General features: G+C 40.5%; 1 protein-coding gene across 7 annotated transcripts in view; it reads right to left on the bottom strand.

The window, feature by feature from the left end:
• Positions 1-1,542, bottom strand: part of BNC2 (basonuclin zinc finger protein 2) — a 415,572-nt gene extending 414,030 nt beyond the window's left edge. For 2 of the 7 annotated variants that reach the window (XM_081282132.1, XM_081282137.1), the window contains exon 1: positions 1,361-1,538. In XM_081282132.1, the coding sequence (XP_081138258.1) occupies positions 1,361-1,363 (3 nt within the window). In that variant the 5' untranslated portion in view covers positions 1,364-1,538. Of the gene's footprint in view, positions 1-1,360 lie in introns of all 7 variants that reach the window. The other 5 variants (XM_081282134.1, XM_081282139.1, XM_081282136.1 and 2 more) reach the window with 5 other exon arrangements.
• Positions 1,543-18,660: the final 17,118 nt, after the last annotated feature.

Below are 18,660 nucleotides of genomic sequence, written 5' to 3'. Positions count from 1 at the left end.
TGTACATCAGTTTTACAACAGCTTGACTCTAGGGTAAATGGGAACCATCATAAATCGCACGCTGCTTTCAAAACCACTTTAATTTCTGTCAGCGTTACTGTAACCACAGTCTTAGGCGCATGCTTTTTTTTTTTTTTTTTTTCCTGGTGCCTGCGTTTGACAGTCGCATCTCCTACACTCCAGTTGTGACTTTGATCACTGAAACAAGAGATGTCACATTAGGGGGAAGGGAAGAGGAAAAAAAAATGCCAACCCGCTATCACCCTTTTTCTTATATATTCTATCTACACACGGAACACAGCATATCAGATTCCCAAGTGGGGGTAACAATAGCAACGCTGGGTGGAAGCAAACTAAAAGGAAGGGAGTGGTCAAGCCCCATTTCTAACAAATCACTTCCCCGAAAGCGGACAGAGCTGCTCATCACCAGGCTAACTAATTGCAAGCTTCCTCGCTACAGAGAAGCCGCTTGGTGTAGAAGGGCTGTGCTGGATGGAGTCTCGCTCCGTGATGCCATTCTATTTCTTCCACCACTTGCACTCGGAACTTATTTTTAATCTTAGCTCACCTCACAGGAGATTTCGCCTAGTTTTGTTTTGAACCTTTTTTTTTTTTAAGTTCGGCCCCCTCCCCGGGCCCCAAATCTCACCCTCCAGCCAATATGTAAGTAAAACAAGTCGGCTTCTTTAGAATTGCACTTTGCACTTTGATTTTGCTGCCCTGCGTTTTCCACGTTCTTCATAAAACCTGCAGGAGCATTTCCTACCATCCTCACAAAGGGAGGGTTCCGAGCGCGAAGCAGAGGGGAGGGGATGAGCCAACGTGCTGGGGCTGGTGGCTGTGCCCGCGCGGCACGGCGCCCAGCGCGCTCTGGCACCCACGCCCAGCCGCCGGTCCCTCACACACCGGCAAGTTGTAAAAGTTATCGCGGGTCCCAAGCGCTTTCCCCTCCTCCCAGAGCTCTTCCAGCGCTCCATTCATCCCCCGCGTCCTTTCCACTCGGTCCCCCCAAGCTGGTCCCCAACTCCCTAGAGCCTCCCGCTAGCCAGCTGCTCACCTTCGCTCGGAAGCCGCGAGAGGGACGAACTTAACCAGCCCCCCAACAAGCACTCACACCCTCCCACCTGGAACTCGCCTCGGAAACTTGGGGCCAAGTTTAGTGGAGGATTTGGGAGCACAGCAGGGACCAGGTTGGACTAGGGCTTTTCTCTCCTACCCGCACTCCTCAGCGCCCCCCTCCACCTCACGCCGCTGGACTGGAGGAAAACACGGCCCCGGGTGGTCCCGGTGGCGCTCGGGAGCCCGGGTCATTTCTTACGAAGTCTAGAATAAAAAGGAAAGGAGGCTGGAAACTTCTTACCATCTCGGCATGCTGGTTGTCAAGTGCAGCCCCCGCCTCTTGGTCTCCTCTTAGCGGCCGTGCCTGGACCAGCCCCTCGGCCGCCTCTCGCTCCTTCTGTCTCGGCCTTTCTTTCCCTCCCCCTCCCGATTTCCTTCGGGCCGCCGCTCTCGCCGCCTCCGCCACTCCCCGCCCGCCGCCCGCGCGCGCCCTCGCCGCGGCCCCTCTGCGCTCAGGTGACTGATTTACACACGCGCCCAGGGTCGCGCTCGCTCCCCAGGTCCGAGCCTGTTGACTTCCCTCGGCTCCTCCTCGGGCCGAAAAAAAAAAAAAAAAAGAAAAGAAAGAAAAGAAAACAACGGACTGTCCCGGGAGGGGGCTGCTCGCGGGAGGAGGGGTGGGGGAGACCAGCGGGCGAGGTGACCTAGCGCGGCTCTGCAAGCCCCACAAGTTTTTCCTCTCTGCAAAATTGTCGTGACTGCAATGTTGCTTCCTTTTTGCAAAGTATAAGGTTCGTTTTGTTGTTGTTTGTCCTCAGTTTTCTAGGGGTTTCGTGAAGGAGATGTATATTTCTCCCTCCCACACCACCCTGTTACTTTTTTCTTTCTTTTTTTTTTTTCTTTGCTTTTTCCGGGGATGGAAAAACAACTTTGGCGCCCCCCGGGGGGTGCGGGCGTGGAGGTAGAGGTGGCAGCTAGCTCCCAGCTGTCAAAAGGGGGAGGAGGGAGGAGACAAGGCAAGGCTCCGAAACGCCTAGGAAAGGGCGCGAACTTTATTCCGACTGCAGCAAACCGCCGCAGCTCTTTCTTTTTCGGACACTCGCCGGTCCTCGTCCCCTTTGACCAATTACTTCTACCCAACCGCCGCCGCGCCCCCGCCTCTCCTTTCCCTTCGGCTTCCCGGCTGCCCTAGTTCCCCTGGTCCCTCTTCGTCCAGGTCCTCCACGCGCCTTTAGGAAGAAGGCGAGGGAAGCGGAGGAAAACCGAGGACAGAAACTCAGTACAAGAACGTGCTGGGAGAAAAGGCCAAAAGTTGCGCGCAGCTGGGGGGGTGGGGAGTTTCTGGTGGCGGCGTGTTTTGTGCCGGCCCAGACGTCGGCTTGCGGCGAGGGCTTCCTTCCCCTTCCCCTGGTCTGGGCCGCGGGCCTCGGACTGGCGCTGGCTCGGGAGAGGAAGGAGACTACTGCCTGCGCGGGCACCCGCCAGGGAAGACCAGTCACATCTGTGGGTGACACTCAGCTGACCCAAGTCGCCCTGCCCCGGAGACGCAGAAACAGACTGAGCGCGCACACGCCTGCAGCTGAAGGACATTTCTTACAAGCAGGCAAAACACACTCCCAGGCCGGCAAGATTGGTGGTGGGGGCGGGTGGGGGGGAGTTAATCTTCATCATCTTTCTAATGTACACCGTGTGCCAAAAACATCTCTGCGTTGTGCAGATTTATCATAGCTAGAGCAAACTTTCTGCTTATCTGACATGGGAGGAAGACACAGGTTTCAAGCATACTCCCTTAGCACTAAGAAATCAGAATCGTGGAAGACTTGCTTGGCTAAATAACAGGTTTGATTACTGGGTCCTACTGGAAAAAAAAAAAATCAACCCTCCTCTTTTCTCTCTTTCCCAAGTAGAGGGAGAGAGAGACTGCATAATTGCATTCAGAGGTCAGAATTAAAATACTTTAGAGATACGTAGCCTAGGAATTGCGGAGTTTTCTTTGATGCACAGTCTGGTCTTGTATTTAATATAAATTTTCACGATTTAAAAAAAAATGTTTTCAGGAGCCATGGTTGACTAGGTCCCAAATAGCCACAGCTGGGCTGAAAATGTGATTAAGCTTATTCACGTGGATCCAGCTTTTTTCTTTTTAAAGGGCAGGGTCACAGCACCTGCAGTTCTGTGTACTAACTGGGTCTAAATTCTTGACCTGTTCTAGTCTTTTTCAAAGCCGAATTCAGGTCATTTCTGCATTTGTAGATTCCATACATTGCTTTGTTTTGGAACAATTTAGTAAACATTTCTCCTATATTAGAGTAAATGCCTTAGAGTTCTTGGCACATGGATTATCTCTAAGTTCTCAATGAAAGACAAGAGTACTCCTCTCCCTATAGCATAAATTATAGGTAGATAAGATATCTAACCACTACCCATATATATTTAAATACATGTTATCTAAGAAAGCTCATCTTTAAAAGACTTGATTTAAGGTGTAGAACATGTTCCTGTTTTCTCTAAACATAACTGTAACATCATCCTATAGTTTGTAGAAACTGATTACACAAGGGATAATGATGACCAAATGTGCAGTCTGAGCAATTGAGGATCATCACAAGAATTCTCCAGAAACAAGCCAAGTTCTGATGTGTTTTCCTGTATCACGGAAAGATGAGAAAAGCTAGTTGTTAATTTCAGAGTCATTACCCACAGAAATTCATTCACGCACTTACCGCTTTGGACAAGTGACAGACCAGCAATTGCCAAACAATTGTATTCACACAGTGCATTTTTGGCTGTGCACCTATGCTGGCCAACATGCAGAAGTTACTCTACATCAAGCAACCTGTAATTTACATTCTCCTGATTGGTTCCAGATCTGTCTGTTTTGGATGTTAGCATACAAATAATTTACATGAGGCAAGATGTGTCTATTTGGGAGTCCCTGTATCTTTTTAAGACAGTTATCATTACAAATGTGGGGAATGTATTGGGCTGAAGAACAGCTCTTGGAGAAAGTGGAAGAATTTACAGAAAGAGCAGAGCCTAGTGTGTAAGAACTCCACAGTTTGATTTTCTCCATCGGGTTTGCATGGCAAATGGAATAAAACTCTCAAGTCCTTACTGTGTCCTGCAAGACCTAATGCTCTATACCTGCCTCATTCTTTCAACTCTTTTGTTTCATTTGTTCATTCCTCAAGTGGACTACACTTAAGCCGTTCTTTCTCTGCCTCTAACTTACCAAGCTCCTTTCTGCTCTTTGCTCCTGTTCTCTTCTACCTGGAATGGTCTTCTATATTTTCTGATGATTCCTTCTTAGTACTCACATATTAGCTCTAATTTTCCTTCTGAAGACTTTAGTTAAAGTGAGTAGCTAATTGCCCACCAGCCAAAATTATAATTATGTGAAAATGCCTTATCAGTTTATGTACTCATTATTTTTCTTCAACTAAAGTGTCAGCTCCAGTAGGGCAAGGACTGTATCTACCTTATTGAGGCTAGATAGTAACAGACGCAAACCCTTATAAATATTTTAATTAATAAATAAATATCAAAATCATTACATTGATACATTCTTTGCTCTAAGAATATGTGGGGTGGGGGGAGAGTATGCTCTTTTAGTGGATGTAGCAAATGCTATTGGCTTCCTACACCAGTGGTACCCAAAGTGTGATCTGGGGACTCCAAATGGTCCCTGAGGCCCTTTTATGAGTCTATGAGATCAAAACTATTTTTTATTATTTTAATACCAAGAAGTTATTTGTCCTTCTCTTATTCTTTCATGTGTATAGAGCAGTTTTCAAAAGAGAAGGTGATGTGTGCTATCACAACAAACTGAAAGCAGCAGCAAGATATGGGATTCCACTTATCTTTTATTCAATCAGAGATTAAAGAGATATGCCACAAAAACATAAGTCAGTTTGCAGGTAAATGGATGGAGTTGGAGAATATCATGCTAAGTGAAGTAAGTCAATCCCAAAATACCCAAGGCCGAATGTTGTCTCTGATATGTGGATGCTGATCCATAAAGGGGTAGGGAGAGGAGCATGGGAGGAAGGGAGAAACTTTAGATAGGGCAGAGGGGAGGAAGGGAAAGGGAGGGTGCCTGTGGATAGGGAAGATGGTGAAATGAGATGGACATCATTACCCTGAGTACATGTATGAAGACATGAATGGTGTGACTCTACTTTGTGTACCACCAGAGACATGAAAGATTGTGCTCTATATATGTACTATGAATTGAAATGCATTCTGCTGTCATGTATAACAAATTAGAATAAATAAATTAAAAATGTAAGTCAGTGCCATTCTTCTCACTAAATGTATTTGTTTTTCAAAATATATATTTTTCACTTAAAAATGTATGTATGTGTGCTGGGGCTGTAGCTCAGTGGCAGAGCGCTTGCCTAACATGTGTGAGGCATTGGATTCAATCTTCAACACCACATAAAAATAAACAACTAAAATAAAGGCATTCTGTCCATTTACAACTAGAAAAAAAATTTAAATGTGTGTATGTATTTTTTTTTCCTTTTGGTGCTATAACAATTAGGACACACAATGAATGAAGCCACAAATTTGTTACAATTCTGTAGATCTAAGGTAAAAAAATAGACTCCACTTAGCTAAAATGAGGGTATTGCAGGCATGTGTCCCTTTTGGAGACTTTGAGGAGAATTTATTCCTTTCCTTTTATAAATTTTATAACTTCTGGAGTCTGTCCTCATTCCTTGGCTGGTGGCCCCCTTTTCATCTCATGTGCCTCAGGTTCCATCACTGTGGCACTGATGTCTGCCACTTTCAAATATAATTAACTGCCCTGTGGTTACAGTGGACCTGTCTAGATAAGCCAGGATAATTTGCCCACCTCAAGATCCTTAATTTAAGAGTTAGAACATGGACCACTGTTATTAAGGACTTATTATTCTGCCTACCACAGAATAGTAACAACTAATGGGTTTAACATTATTTTCTTTTTTTTTTAAATGGTAAATTTTATATTACATATATTTTACCATAATTATAATATTTGAAGAAATAGCTCTAAAGGAATATGTTAAGATGAATGAGGACAATTAAGATGCAATAGAAGGAAATATTATATTGCTGAAGCTTTTGTGTAGCTATATTTCTTCTGAATTTGAAGGAAAATGTTAAGTTCATAACATTATTTTCAATAAATAACTTTTTAAAAAAATTCCAAATTAAAAAATTTAATACAATAAATATCAACAGCAGCTATTGCTCACACAAACAAAAACTCCTTACACTCTTGAAATAATTTTAAGAGATTGAAGAAACGTTTTAAGAGGTCACCAGTCAAAACAGTTTGAAAATGGCTGGCCTACACAATAGCTTCTGTCCCTTCGGTGCCTTGGATTTAAACTCCAGAGTTTGAAATTTATCCTAGTGGCCATCTTCCCCTTGGCTGTGATTGGCTGAAGAAGCATGTTACTTAGCTCCAATGAGTGAAGGTTGAGGGGAAGGGCTTCTGAGAAAGATTGTTCTACTCATTAAAACTAAAAAAGGGTTGACAATAAATTGTCTCTTTTCTGCTCTGGATATTAATGTGTGAGAATGTGCTACCTGAAACAGCTGCACTCATACTGCCATGAGGAGGGAACTCACATACTAGGGATGATAGAGTGAAGCAGTGGGAAAGCACCTGAGCTAGCTCTTATTTATTTGTTCATTTTTGGTGCTGGGATCGAACCTATGACCTCCCACATGCTAAGCACATCTTGATTGCTGAGCTACATCTCCAACCCAGCACCTGAGCACTTGATATTATTGATTTACTGAATTAACTGATCCCAGATTGCTTCAAATTTGTTTTTATGTGATATATTTAACCCCCTCATCATGTTGAGGTTGCCTTTCAATCACTTGCTGCTTAAAGCCTCCTACATGTTATGGGGGAAAAGACATGTCTCTTTGGAATTTTTATGCAAAATTCCCTTCTGTAATTTCCCATGAAATTTAGATATTTTTCCACATTCTGAGAGAAATCTGTCAAGAAATCAGTATATGGGAGAGCTCAGAATGTGATTCAGTGGTAGAGTGTTTACCTAGCATGTACAAAGCCCTGAGTTCAATCCCCAGTACTGAAGGAGGGAGGGAGGGAGGGAGGAAGGCAGGCAAATCAGTAAATGGGGAAAAGTGTCAAAATGTCAGAATTCTCCTGTGAGAATTAAAACTTATCATTATAGAGATATTATTATTTAAAATGAACCCCCAAACGAGAAATGCTGACACAGGGAGTTGAAAGTTGCAGATGACATTTCCAGAAGTGGTTACTGTCTGATCAGTTCATTTTGTTTGTAGTTGTGGCCACATTATAAATTTGTGTTCCTAGCCCTGTATACTGCTACTGATGAGTCATTCTTCTTGCAAATTAAGAAAACGTAACTGTATTTGCATAATATATTCTTTATAAATCCTATGAGTTGTGTTCCAAGAAATAACATGTTTTGGAAACAGAAGAAGTCTTTAAATTGACAATTTCAACACATGCTTTTGTGTAATGCTGTTAACCTTACTAAGAGATCCTGAATGTTACATGATTCATACTACTTGCTAAATTCACAATAGACCATAATTCTTTGTAAATACAAAGAAAAGGAAATATACATGTTGTAGGGAAAAAACTGTACTTAAAAAAGAATTAAAGGGGCTGGGGTTATGGCTCAGCAGTAGAGCGCTCGCCTTGCATGTGCAAGGCCCTGGGTTCCATCCTCAGCACCACATAAAAATAAATAAAATAGGGGCTGGGGATGTGGCTCAAGCGGTAGCGTGCTTGCCTGGTATGCGTGGGGCCCAGTCAGCACCACATACAAACAAACATGTTGTGTCTGCCTAAAAAAATAAAAATAAATAAAAAAATTCTCTCTCTCTTTAAAAAAATAATAAATAATTAAAATAAAGTTATTGTGTACAACGACAAAAAAATAAATATTTTTTTTAAAAAAAGCAATTAAACTTCAATGTCAAGTCCAAAATCAGGGCAAACAAAATATTTTCATCATTAAAAAAGAAGATACATTTATGTACAGCAACATATACACTAACTTTCAACTTGGGGATACTTTCAGAATCACTCTTAACAATTTGACCAATGTCCACACAAAATTAAAAATATTTTTTATAATGTGGAACCTTTATTATGAAACCAGGTTGAAGACTATCAGGACTGTTGATGTTTTCTAAATTTTAAAATTTCATTTTAATCAAAATATATTTTAAATATTAAATACTTGTGTTTGACATTGCAGCTTTAAGTGTCTTTTTGGGGGGGGCATTACTGTTATATTAATGTTCCCTGTTTTTAAAATGTTTTCTATAATTAAATGTCCTTATCAGGCAGAGTTAATTTTTATACCATTGAAATATGTATCTTGGGCTGGGACTGCAGCTCCGTGGTAGCGTACTTGCCTTGCACGTGTGAGGCACTCGGTTCAATTCTCAGCACCACATATAAATAAATAAAATAAAGATATATTTATATATAACTAAGGGAAAAATGTTTTTTTAAAAAAGAAATATGTATCTTGTCATAATATATTGGTTCATATACTAATAAACCACATATTGATTATTACTTTTATTTTAGTATAACCTCCTGTGGATGGAGTATGTTTTGTCTCCACCAAAATTCATGTTGAGGCCTTATTCCTTAATGCAACTGCATTTAGAGGAATTGGGACCTTTAAGAGAGAATGTAGTCATGGGGCTTCACCCTCACAAAGCAACTAATGTAGTTCCCAAAAGAGTGTGAACCCCTTACCATGTGCCTCTTTCACATATGCCCACTTGCCTTCCACATTTTTCCAGCATATTATGACACAGGACAAAGCCCTTGACAGATGTAGCCACCTGACCTTGAATTTCCCACACCTCAGAACCCTGAGCCAAAGTAAATCTCTGTTCTTTATAAGTCACCAAATATCAGGTATTCTGTTAAAGCAACAGAAAACAGAAGAAGAAATCTTATCACAGAAAAACTTATTCAATATTTATGATTATGATCATTCCTTATTATTTCTTAAAGAATATCCTTGTGAAATGTCATGAAAAAATAATCTATCATTTGGAGAATTCTCAGGAATTCCAGTTTCTCATTCTCAAAATCAAAGATAGATATCTGCTGGAAATTTGAAAATATTAGATCTAGGTGTGTCATATCAAAGTATTTTTAAAGTTTTTTTTTAACCTTAACATGTATATGTTTGCAGTGCTGGGATCAAACTCTAGGGCCCCCACATGTAAGAAAGTGGTCTACCACTGAGCTACATTCCCAGCCCAACATTTTTTTTCAAGTCTGCCTTATTTTATAGTTACCTATTAATCATTTCTTAGATAAATGCAGTAATATTTACCCCAATCCCATTCTCTTTGATGCTGATACATTTGATATTATTGGTCTTTCTAAAACACTGGTCTTAAAAGCTGGTCCTTGTTATATACACCTTAATTCCAGTGACTCAGGAGACTGAGGCAGGAGCATTAAAATTTCAAGATCGGCCTCCACAGCTTAGACCCTGTCTTAAAATAAAAGAACTGGGATGAAGCCAAGTGGTAAAGTACCTCTGAGTTCAACTCCCAGTAATGCAAACCAACCAACCAACCAGCCATTGGTTTCTGATGGTTCTTTTATACTTTCCTATGTTGATGCTCCCCCCCCCCCCACTGGGGCATCCCCTCCTCACCCTTCACAATCACATCTTTCACTCACAGTGCCAGAGTGGCCCAAATGGTCAAACGTCTGTTTTCATTTTAATATGGTCTTCTTCTGTGCTGAGCCACCCCAACTGCAAACTGAACTCAATCCATTTCCATTTTCCCCAGATTCTAATCCCTTAGCTTATATTGTCTAAATGGATCTTGCTAATAGAATGTTCAACAGATAGCTCTTACTCTTAAACTTAACCTGACACTGAAACCATCACTAACCATTCCAAATTTCTTGTTCTCAACTTTCCTTTCTCTGTCTTTACTGTTCAACCATTCACTCAAAGGAAAACCTTATACTCAACTTTGAATCATCTTTTTACTAAATCACACAGAAGTTCCTTCAATTAATTCCTCACATGCACTTACACTTTATTCATATGACCACAATTCTTTCAGGTTAACTATTACAACAGCATTTCATTTATAATCCTAAGAGCCACATTCTAATTCATTTGCTGCCAAATTTTAGCTCTTTAAATTTTATTTTTATTATATGTCCCTCCTCTGAGTAATAAGTAGGTAAATAATCTTCAATCTTGCCCTGTTTTCTACCACATCAAGGTAAATTGTAATGTCCGTTTTTTAGTGCTCACCTTTTTTCATCCCCCACACTTAGTGCTATGCCTGGTACTTAACAGTTGTTTGCTAAGGTTATGTTGAAGGAATGAATGACTCACCCTATTACATAAATATCCCCCCCATCCCAGCATGAACCCACTACTCTAGTTGGATAGGCTTTCTTGCAAATGTGTATAATCACGTTTACATTTTTCTCTTGAGTCTGGATGTGTCGGGGTTTTTAGCACACCACCCCGCCCGCCCCCCCCCACCCCATTTCCTCCTGATCTGCAGGAGAGATGGGGAAAGCACACCCCAACAAGGACAAGCCCAGAAAGGTAAAGGTCGACTGGCTGCCCGCCCGCAGCCCTCCCTCCAAGAAGGACAATCAGACGGGCCAGGGAGGGAAAACACACACAGCTAATATAATGTACAGGAATCTATCAGGGTAAAGGTCAGCAGGGTGGGGAGAATTTACATCTACACCCAATACAGGCAGTAATGGAAGACAGGAGCTGTCCATGAGGGCAGAAGGGTTCTGAGCCTATCCTAGAGGTGGTCTGATTCTTCATCACAACCCAAGGCAATGCCTTCTGGCTAATCGGTAGGTGCTCTCTTAGCCACATGTGGCCCCAGGACTGGGAAGCAGGTAGCAGCCAGCAAGTTAAGTTTCCTCTTTTCTGATGCAACATGCCCCACGTTACATCATGCCCTACATGGATGCACTTTTCCCTCTTTATCTATTCTTATCTGTGCCAACATGCACATAGTGCCTACTTCCAAAGGTGAGTTGGAGCCACTCAGAGGCACAACCCATTATCACACTTAAAATTATAGGTAAAATTCACTGAGCACCTAATATTTATCAAGTCTTTATTATTTTCTTTACATGTATTATTGAATCTTTCCAACAAACTATAGAATTAGGAATTATTATCACTATTATATGGATAGAAAAGAGATTCTAAAACTTTATCTTACCAAGGACACCTAGCATGTGAGTGTTAAAGCAGGTGTCCTTTCCCAATCTGTCCTCCAGCCCTTAAGTCATACCCAGCTTTCAAGGATCTGATCAGATTTCCCATCCTTCTTGGAGCCTTCCTTCATTTCTGTGGTTCTCTTTTTTTCTCCTCTGAGCTCTTACCATATTTATAGACTGCATCCTTGATTCATCACCTAAACACACATTCTGTGTTGGTGGTTATTTTGTGTGTGTTGATCTTTTCTCTGTAATGAGAAAGTAAGCTCTCTGAGGACGGTGACTCCATGGATTGCACATTTCTCAGCTCCCCACCATCCCTGATATAATTGCAGACACATGAACAAGAAAAGGGCTTAATGAAATAGTTTATGAAAACATTTTTGCTCTTAGGCATGAAATAATTTCATATGAAAAACATCTGTGTAGGAATTAAAGTCCCCTCATCACAGATTCCAATGTTATTTGTTTTTATAGTTTGTGACTCCAATTGTACCTGGTTATCTGCACACTGAGACCAGGTGTCTATTTCAGTTGCATTCTGCCTTGATAAGTTAAGTTATTGCTTTAGCCATGTAGTTGTCTTCGTTGCTCAACTAGAAAGGGATTTTGTGAAAGTCCCACTTCATCTGTGGTATAATTGCAATATTAATTGTGTCAAATACAGCCCCCTTCTATATTTTTTTCATTTTCTGTATTGTCTCAGACCAGTCACCTCTTCTACCAAGAAAATATATATCTCATTTATGCTGCATATGCTTCATGCTCAGGCTGGTGGTTATTATAGTTTAGATGTGAGGTGTCCCCCCAAAAGCTCATGGGTAAGACAATGCAGCAGTGTTCAAAGATGAAACAATTAGGTTATAAGAGCTGTAACCTAATTAGTGGACTAATTCACTGGTATGGATTAACTAGGTGGTAATAGTAGACAGGTAGGGTGTGACTAGAAGAAGTAGGTCAACAGGGATGTGCCTTTGGGTTGTGTTTTGTCCTGGGTGAATGGAGCTCTCTCTATGCTTCTTGGTTATCTTCTCCTAAGATGCATCCCTCTTCCACGCTCTTTGCTATCAGAGCTATAGAGTTGGCCAACCATGGACTGAACCTTAAATCATGTGCCAAAATAAACTTTTCATCCTCTAAGTTGTTCTTGTTAGATCCTTTGGTCACAGTGTCGAAAAACGGACTGAAACAGTGATGTAGCTCAGTTGAAGGGTACTTGCCTAGTGTGCACCAGTTCCTAAGTTTGATCCCCAACTGCAAAAAGAAAGAAAAAAAACACGTAATACATAGTCTATACATACATAAATGTTAAGCTTTTTCCCTGAGGATGTTTAGAATATGCACTTGATAAACAAATTCTAAAGCTCTCACTCTTATCTTTAGCTTATGACTAAATTACCATATGCATTTACCTTCTAGTTTGCCTATAGAGCTTAGGCATTTATTTGCTGGATTTATGCCCTTCATTTTTAGGAACTATAACTCACTTTTCTAAAAATTGCAGGGGTCTCGCTCATTATGTTGGATATCTCCCCAAATTACCAAACTTAAACACTTTAAAACAGAGTTTGCATTATAGCCAAACAAACCTCAAAGAAAGTAATCTACCCAAGTCCATCAATTGACAAGTATGACACTGATGGCCACTTTGATAAAGCTGATAAAGTTAGAATGTTGCAGGGCTTTAGGCAAACTATTAAAAAAGCTAAAGGCTGAATTTAAAATGCAGTTTGCCTAGGGAGGATCCCATTTACCTCAAACTGAGCTACTGGAAGATAGGAAGACCAAAAAATAGGAGCTAACACCTACCAAATATCTGCAAAGCACTTTATGCAAATTATCTCATTTTATTTTCTTAACAACCCATTAGGTAGTTATTGTTTCCATTTTACATATGAAGAGATTAGAGCTAAAAGAGTTTAAATAATTTTACAAAGGCCACAAAGAACAAACACAGATAACCTAAAATTATAGAACAAGTTACCAATTCTTATGTCAGTGCTTTGTCCATTAATGGTCAAATGAGCTGGTCAACCATAAGGTCTCATGCCCTCTGACTCACATTACCAAAGACTTTGGGGAAGCCCAGTCACTTAGTTATAGAGCATTATTATTCACCTACCCAGCAAATAGGCCTGAGCATTTGTTTGGCTTTCTGTCTACTTTACATGTATTAACTGTACTGTGTGATTTTCTAAATGTAGTTTTATATGATAGTACTATATTTTCTTTTCTAGATCTATACTAGAGAAATAAATCTTGAATTTATCCACAGTTTAGAAGTAGGTTAAAACTTTTCTCTACCAAAGATTTTAGTACCAGGAGCATTGACAGTGTTATTATTTATGATTTTTTTTTTGAAAAGTGCCTTTTGGCATGGCAGGCAAAAGAAATCTGGAGGCTTTTTGTGATTGCTGTTCACACTTGGTAATGAGTAAATTCTGTTGGCTCTTTTGGAGGAGTCAGAAGGGAGTCATTGGTTTACTAGAGATGTGGCTTGAAAACACCAAGCCAGCTCATCAGTGCTGCTGATCTCCTGCCCTTCCTCTGGCAAACCATGTGTCGGATGTGGTAGGAAAAAAAAAAATCTCCCTTTCAGCAGCAGAATGTGTGGAAGCTACACCCTGAATTATCCCATGATGACCTTGCAAATGCAACACATGCCCTTGTGACCACAAAGCCCCACAACTGTAATTTCCTCTGCTTTTCATCAGAGCTCTTCAGCTGCCAGCAGCAGGCAAAGAGAGCATGCTAGGGTACAACTGCTCCCCAACACCCCAGACACCTGCCCTCCATCCTTTAATACCTACATGTAGAAGAGTGTCCAGTAGGAAGCTGACTCCACTGGTTATGCACACTCTGAGTTCATCTTCCTGAGTGAACTATGTATGAAGCTCATCTAATGTATACTATGCAGCCAGCAGACATTTGGGGGATATTATCTAATGCACTTGCTGAAGTCATTCCAAAGATCATTATTAGGCAATTTCTTAGAGCAATCCATGGGTTGAAGAGGCATTTCTCCCAGCGACATCATTGATGGCTATTTCATTTATGCAATACACATATATTTAACACTTACTAGATTCCAAGCACTGCTTTTGATGCTGGAGATGAAACCCTGACTCAGGTAGGCAAGGCCAACATTTACCCTGAGCTTACTATCGCAGAGACAGCCAATGAATAAGTCAACAAATTAGATAAATGCTTTAGTGAACTTAAAATAGGGTCTGTGATCCAGAGTGACCAGGTGCTGTTGGTGTCAGATAACTGTGGAGTAAAGATTCTATAGTCACGTGTCAATGATAGGGATAAATTCTGAGAAATGTTCTATGAAAACAGACACCAAGAGTTAGAAACAAGATCAGATTCACCAAATAGGGAGTCCTCTGTTGGGTTGGGGTGACATTGGAACCTTGGGTACATGGTGAGAATCTTCAAAGATTACCCTTCTTGCAAGATATACCTGAAGGCCAGAATTTCTAATCATTTTTATTTCTAATACACAGTTCTATGATTCGAGCACCATACCACCTTCCTTTTATTATTGATGTCATTCTAAATTTTAACATTTCCTAAGCATTCAAATGACAATGTATTTTTTTTAAAGTTTATGCTGGCTTATCATTTTGTTTGCTTTGCACTCAAGAGTAAGAGATGGACATGTAGGATATACAAAGTAACTCGACATTTAAAATAAATATACCAAAACCCTGTGAAGTATTTGCTAACCACATGTTTTCTAAACCGTATTCAGAAATGCTCACTCAAACTGCTAGGACGTCATTGGTCCTTATTCTGACTCTCTGAATGGCTTTCTGGAAGCCTCCATGTATGCCTTCATCCTCCCAGAGGTAATGGGTATCCCCTCCAAGGAACGCTGTGTGGCCTCATCAGCAAAAAGACCACATACCTGTGGTTTGGTACAGAGTGAACTGGGCCAGGAATCCAGGGAGCAAGCTTTTATTCCCATCGTTGCCAGTCACTCTGGGATCTTGAGCTAATCAAATCCTCTCTGTGCTTTAATTTATACCCATGCAAAATGGAAAACATAATACTGTAACAGTGCTCTGAACACGCGCAGCCAAATAAGATGGGAACAAAATGTTTAGGGTATTTGATTTGCTTTAAGCTCAAAGACATGACCTGGAAATTTCTGGTCACAGAGACTAGGAACTCTTAAGGGAGCCTAACGTCAAATAGGATAGGAAGATTTTAATCCTAGACTATTTTGGATATTAGCATTTAGATCTGGCCATTATGTCTCTTCCTTTGGAGGTTGTGATGAAGAGTGATGAGAAAGCTAATCGAAGACTAGATTGCATGAATACCCCATGCAGAGAGGCTTAACATTGACCTATCCGTGCCTACAATATCATTTTAAAATGTAACAATCTGCTTTTGCTTAAACTCTCTTTTAACTAGCTGGGCCCCAAAATGAAAGGTTTATCAAATCCTGACTTTAAGCAGGTCATTGTTCTCCCCACTGAGGGGCGATTATAATGTGGTTGTTTAAAGTGTATTAGGAAGATAAGCACAGTGAGGTGGGGCAAGAGAAGTGCCATCAATAAAACCTAAATTAAGACTTGCAGCAAGTCCAGAGAAATGAAATTGTTCCTACGGCTGAGAAATAAGTAGGGAGTGATATTTTAGATGGGCTTGGAAAGAATCCAACTGAGAACACAATTCCAGGTAGAGGAAAATGGTATGTAAAGAAAAGGTACAGGAAGCAAGAAATATCTATGATGGAAGAAAGATAAATAGTATATGGTAAGAACAGTTGTTTTAAAACCTGGCTGCATTACAGAATTAACTGGAGAGATTTAATAGAAACACAAACACAGATTTCTGGGCTCCTTCACAGATTTTGTGAATGAAAATTTTTCAAAGGTGGAGATCTAGATTATGTTGTTGTTGTTATTATCCAAATGATTCTAATGTTTCACTGGAGTAGGTTTTGCCAAATTATGAAGAAATGTACTATATTTGGCTATGCTATATAATCATGTTTTCAAACTTTATGTTTGAGAATCACTTTAGTGGTCTGGGGCTGTAGCTCAGTGGCAGAGCACTTGTCTAGCATGCATGAGGTACTGGGTTCAATCCTCAGCACCACATAAAAATAAGCAAATAAAATAAAGTCATTCTGTCCACATACAACTACAAAAAATCATTTTAGTGATTCCCATCACATATTAACTTATTTTAATTTTAAGTTATTAATATTGTAGGCTGGTGGTGTACCTCAGTGTTAAAGCACTTGCCTAATAGATGCACAGCTCAGGGTTCAATGCCCAGCATCACAAAGAATAAAATAAAATAATTAAAAATAAAGAATGCTGTGGATGAACAGTATAATTACAGCATAACACTGTGAATGTGCTTACAGTTTTTCTTTTGTGTGTGCACATGTATGTTTTTGTTGTTGTTGTTGTTGTTGTTTGAGACAGGGCCTCACTAAGTTGCTAAGGCTGGCCTTGAACTTGTAATGATCCTGCTTCAGCCTCCCAAGCCTCCTTACAGCCATGCAGCAATAAAAGGTTTTAAAAACCACATTGGGATCCCAATTCACATGCAGTAGGGTGGCTATAACCAAAGAAACAGATAATACAAGTGTTGGCATGGACCATAGAAAAATCAGGACCTTTATATACTGCTGGTGAATGGTAAAGTCACTTTGGAAAATAGTTTTGTGAGTTTTTCAAAAAGGCAAACATAGAATTCATTCTTAGGTATATTATACCCAAAAGAATTAAAGAATGTATCCATAAAAAAAGTTTATAGGGAGTGTTCATATCAGCATTATTTATAATATCCCGAAAATGGGAACAATCCCAATGTCCATCAATTGATGAACGGAAAAATAAAATGTACTATCTGCATGCAGTGAAATATTATTCAATAGCTGTAGAAAGGAATGAAATACTGATACATGGATAAACCTTAAAATTATCATGCCAACTGAAAGAAACTAGACACAAAAGAGGACATATTATGTTTATATGAAATGTCCAAAATAAGCTAATTCAGAGAGACAAAGTACATTAGTGGTTGCCAGGAGCTGGGGGAAGAGGAGAAGGCAAGTGACTACTAAGCATATGAGATTACTCTAGGGTAGGGATGATGAAAATATTCTGGAAATTGACAGTGGTAGTGGTGGTAGTGGTTGCATAACTTTGTGAATTTACTAGAAACCACTGAGTTGCACACTTTAAAGGGATGACTTTCATGGTATGTGAATTTACCTCAGTTTAAAACTGGAAAAGCCAGGCATGGTGGTGCACTTCTGTAATCCCAGCAGCTCCCAACGCCGAGGCAGGAGGATTGCAGATTCAAAGCAAGCCTCAGCAATTTATCAAGGCCTAAGCAATTTAGTGAGACCCTATCTCAAAATAAAAAATAAGAAAAGAGCTGGGGATGAGACCCAGTGGGTAAGTATCTATGGGTTTAATCCCTAGTACAAAAAAAAAAAAAAAACTTGAACAAAGTTTACCATTATTAGGATTTGTGCAGAGATTAAAAGTACATGCATGGGGCCAAGTGCCGTGGTGCATACTTGTTTTCCCAGATAATGGGAAGGCTGAGGCAGGAGAATCACAAGTTCAAAACCAATCTGGACTACTTAGCCACATGCAGTCTCAAAGTTCAAAGGGCTAAGGAATGTAGCTCAGTAACAGGGCATGTGCAAGGCCCTGGGTTCAATTCCCAGCACCACAAAAAGAAAGGGGTGGGGGTAGGCGGAGGGAGAATGAGAGAGAGGAAGTAAGGGAGGGAGGAAGGGATGAAAAGAGTAGATGCCAATTAGACTACTTGAATTGGATGCCTGGCTGGATGACTAACAGTAATGTGGTCAAGTGGTGTGCTACAGGAAAGATTACTTCTCTGTGCCATAGATTCCTCATCTGAAAAATGTTGACAAAAATAATATCTATCTCATGGGGTTATTGTAAAAATTAATGAATAAATCCAAGAAAACAGTTCATCACTGTGCACTGCACATAGTAAAAGCTCAGTAAGGGGCTGGGGTTGTAGCTCAGTGGTAGAGCACTTGCTTAGCATGTGTGAGGCAGTGGGTTTGATTCTGAGCACCACATATAAAATAAAATAAACATCCATTGACAACTAAAAAATATTTAAAAAGAAGAAAAGAAGCTCAGTAAATGATTGCTAGTATTCTTATTAAATGTTCTTTCAAATAAATGTCAAAAGTTTTAGCCAGGCTTGATGGTGCACACCTGTAATCCCAGCAGTTAGGGAGACTGAGGCAGAAGGATCAAGAGTTCAAAGCCAGACTCAGCAACAGCTAGGCACTAAGCAACTCAGTAAGACCCTGTTTCTAAATA

Source organism: Spermophilus citellus (assembly GCF_964194105.1).
Source record: "Spermophilus citellus genome assembly, chromosome: 2".
Taxonomy (NCBI): Eukaryota; Metazoa; Chordata; class Mammalia; order Rodentia; family Sciuridae; genus Spermophilus; species Spermophilus citellus.
The sequence above is the reverse complement of the archived record's forward strand: the minus strand, read 5'-3'. Positions and strand labels throughout refer to the sequence as shown.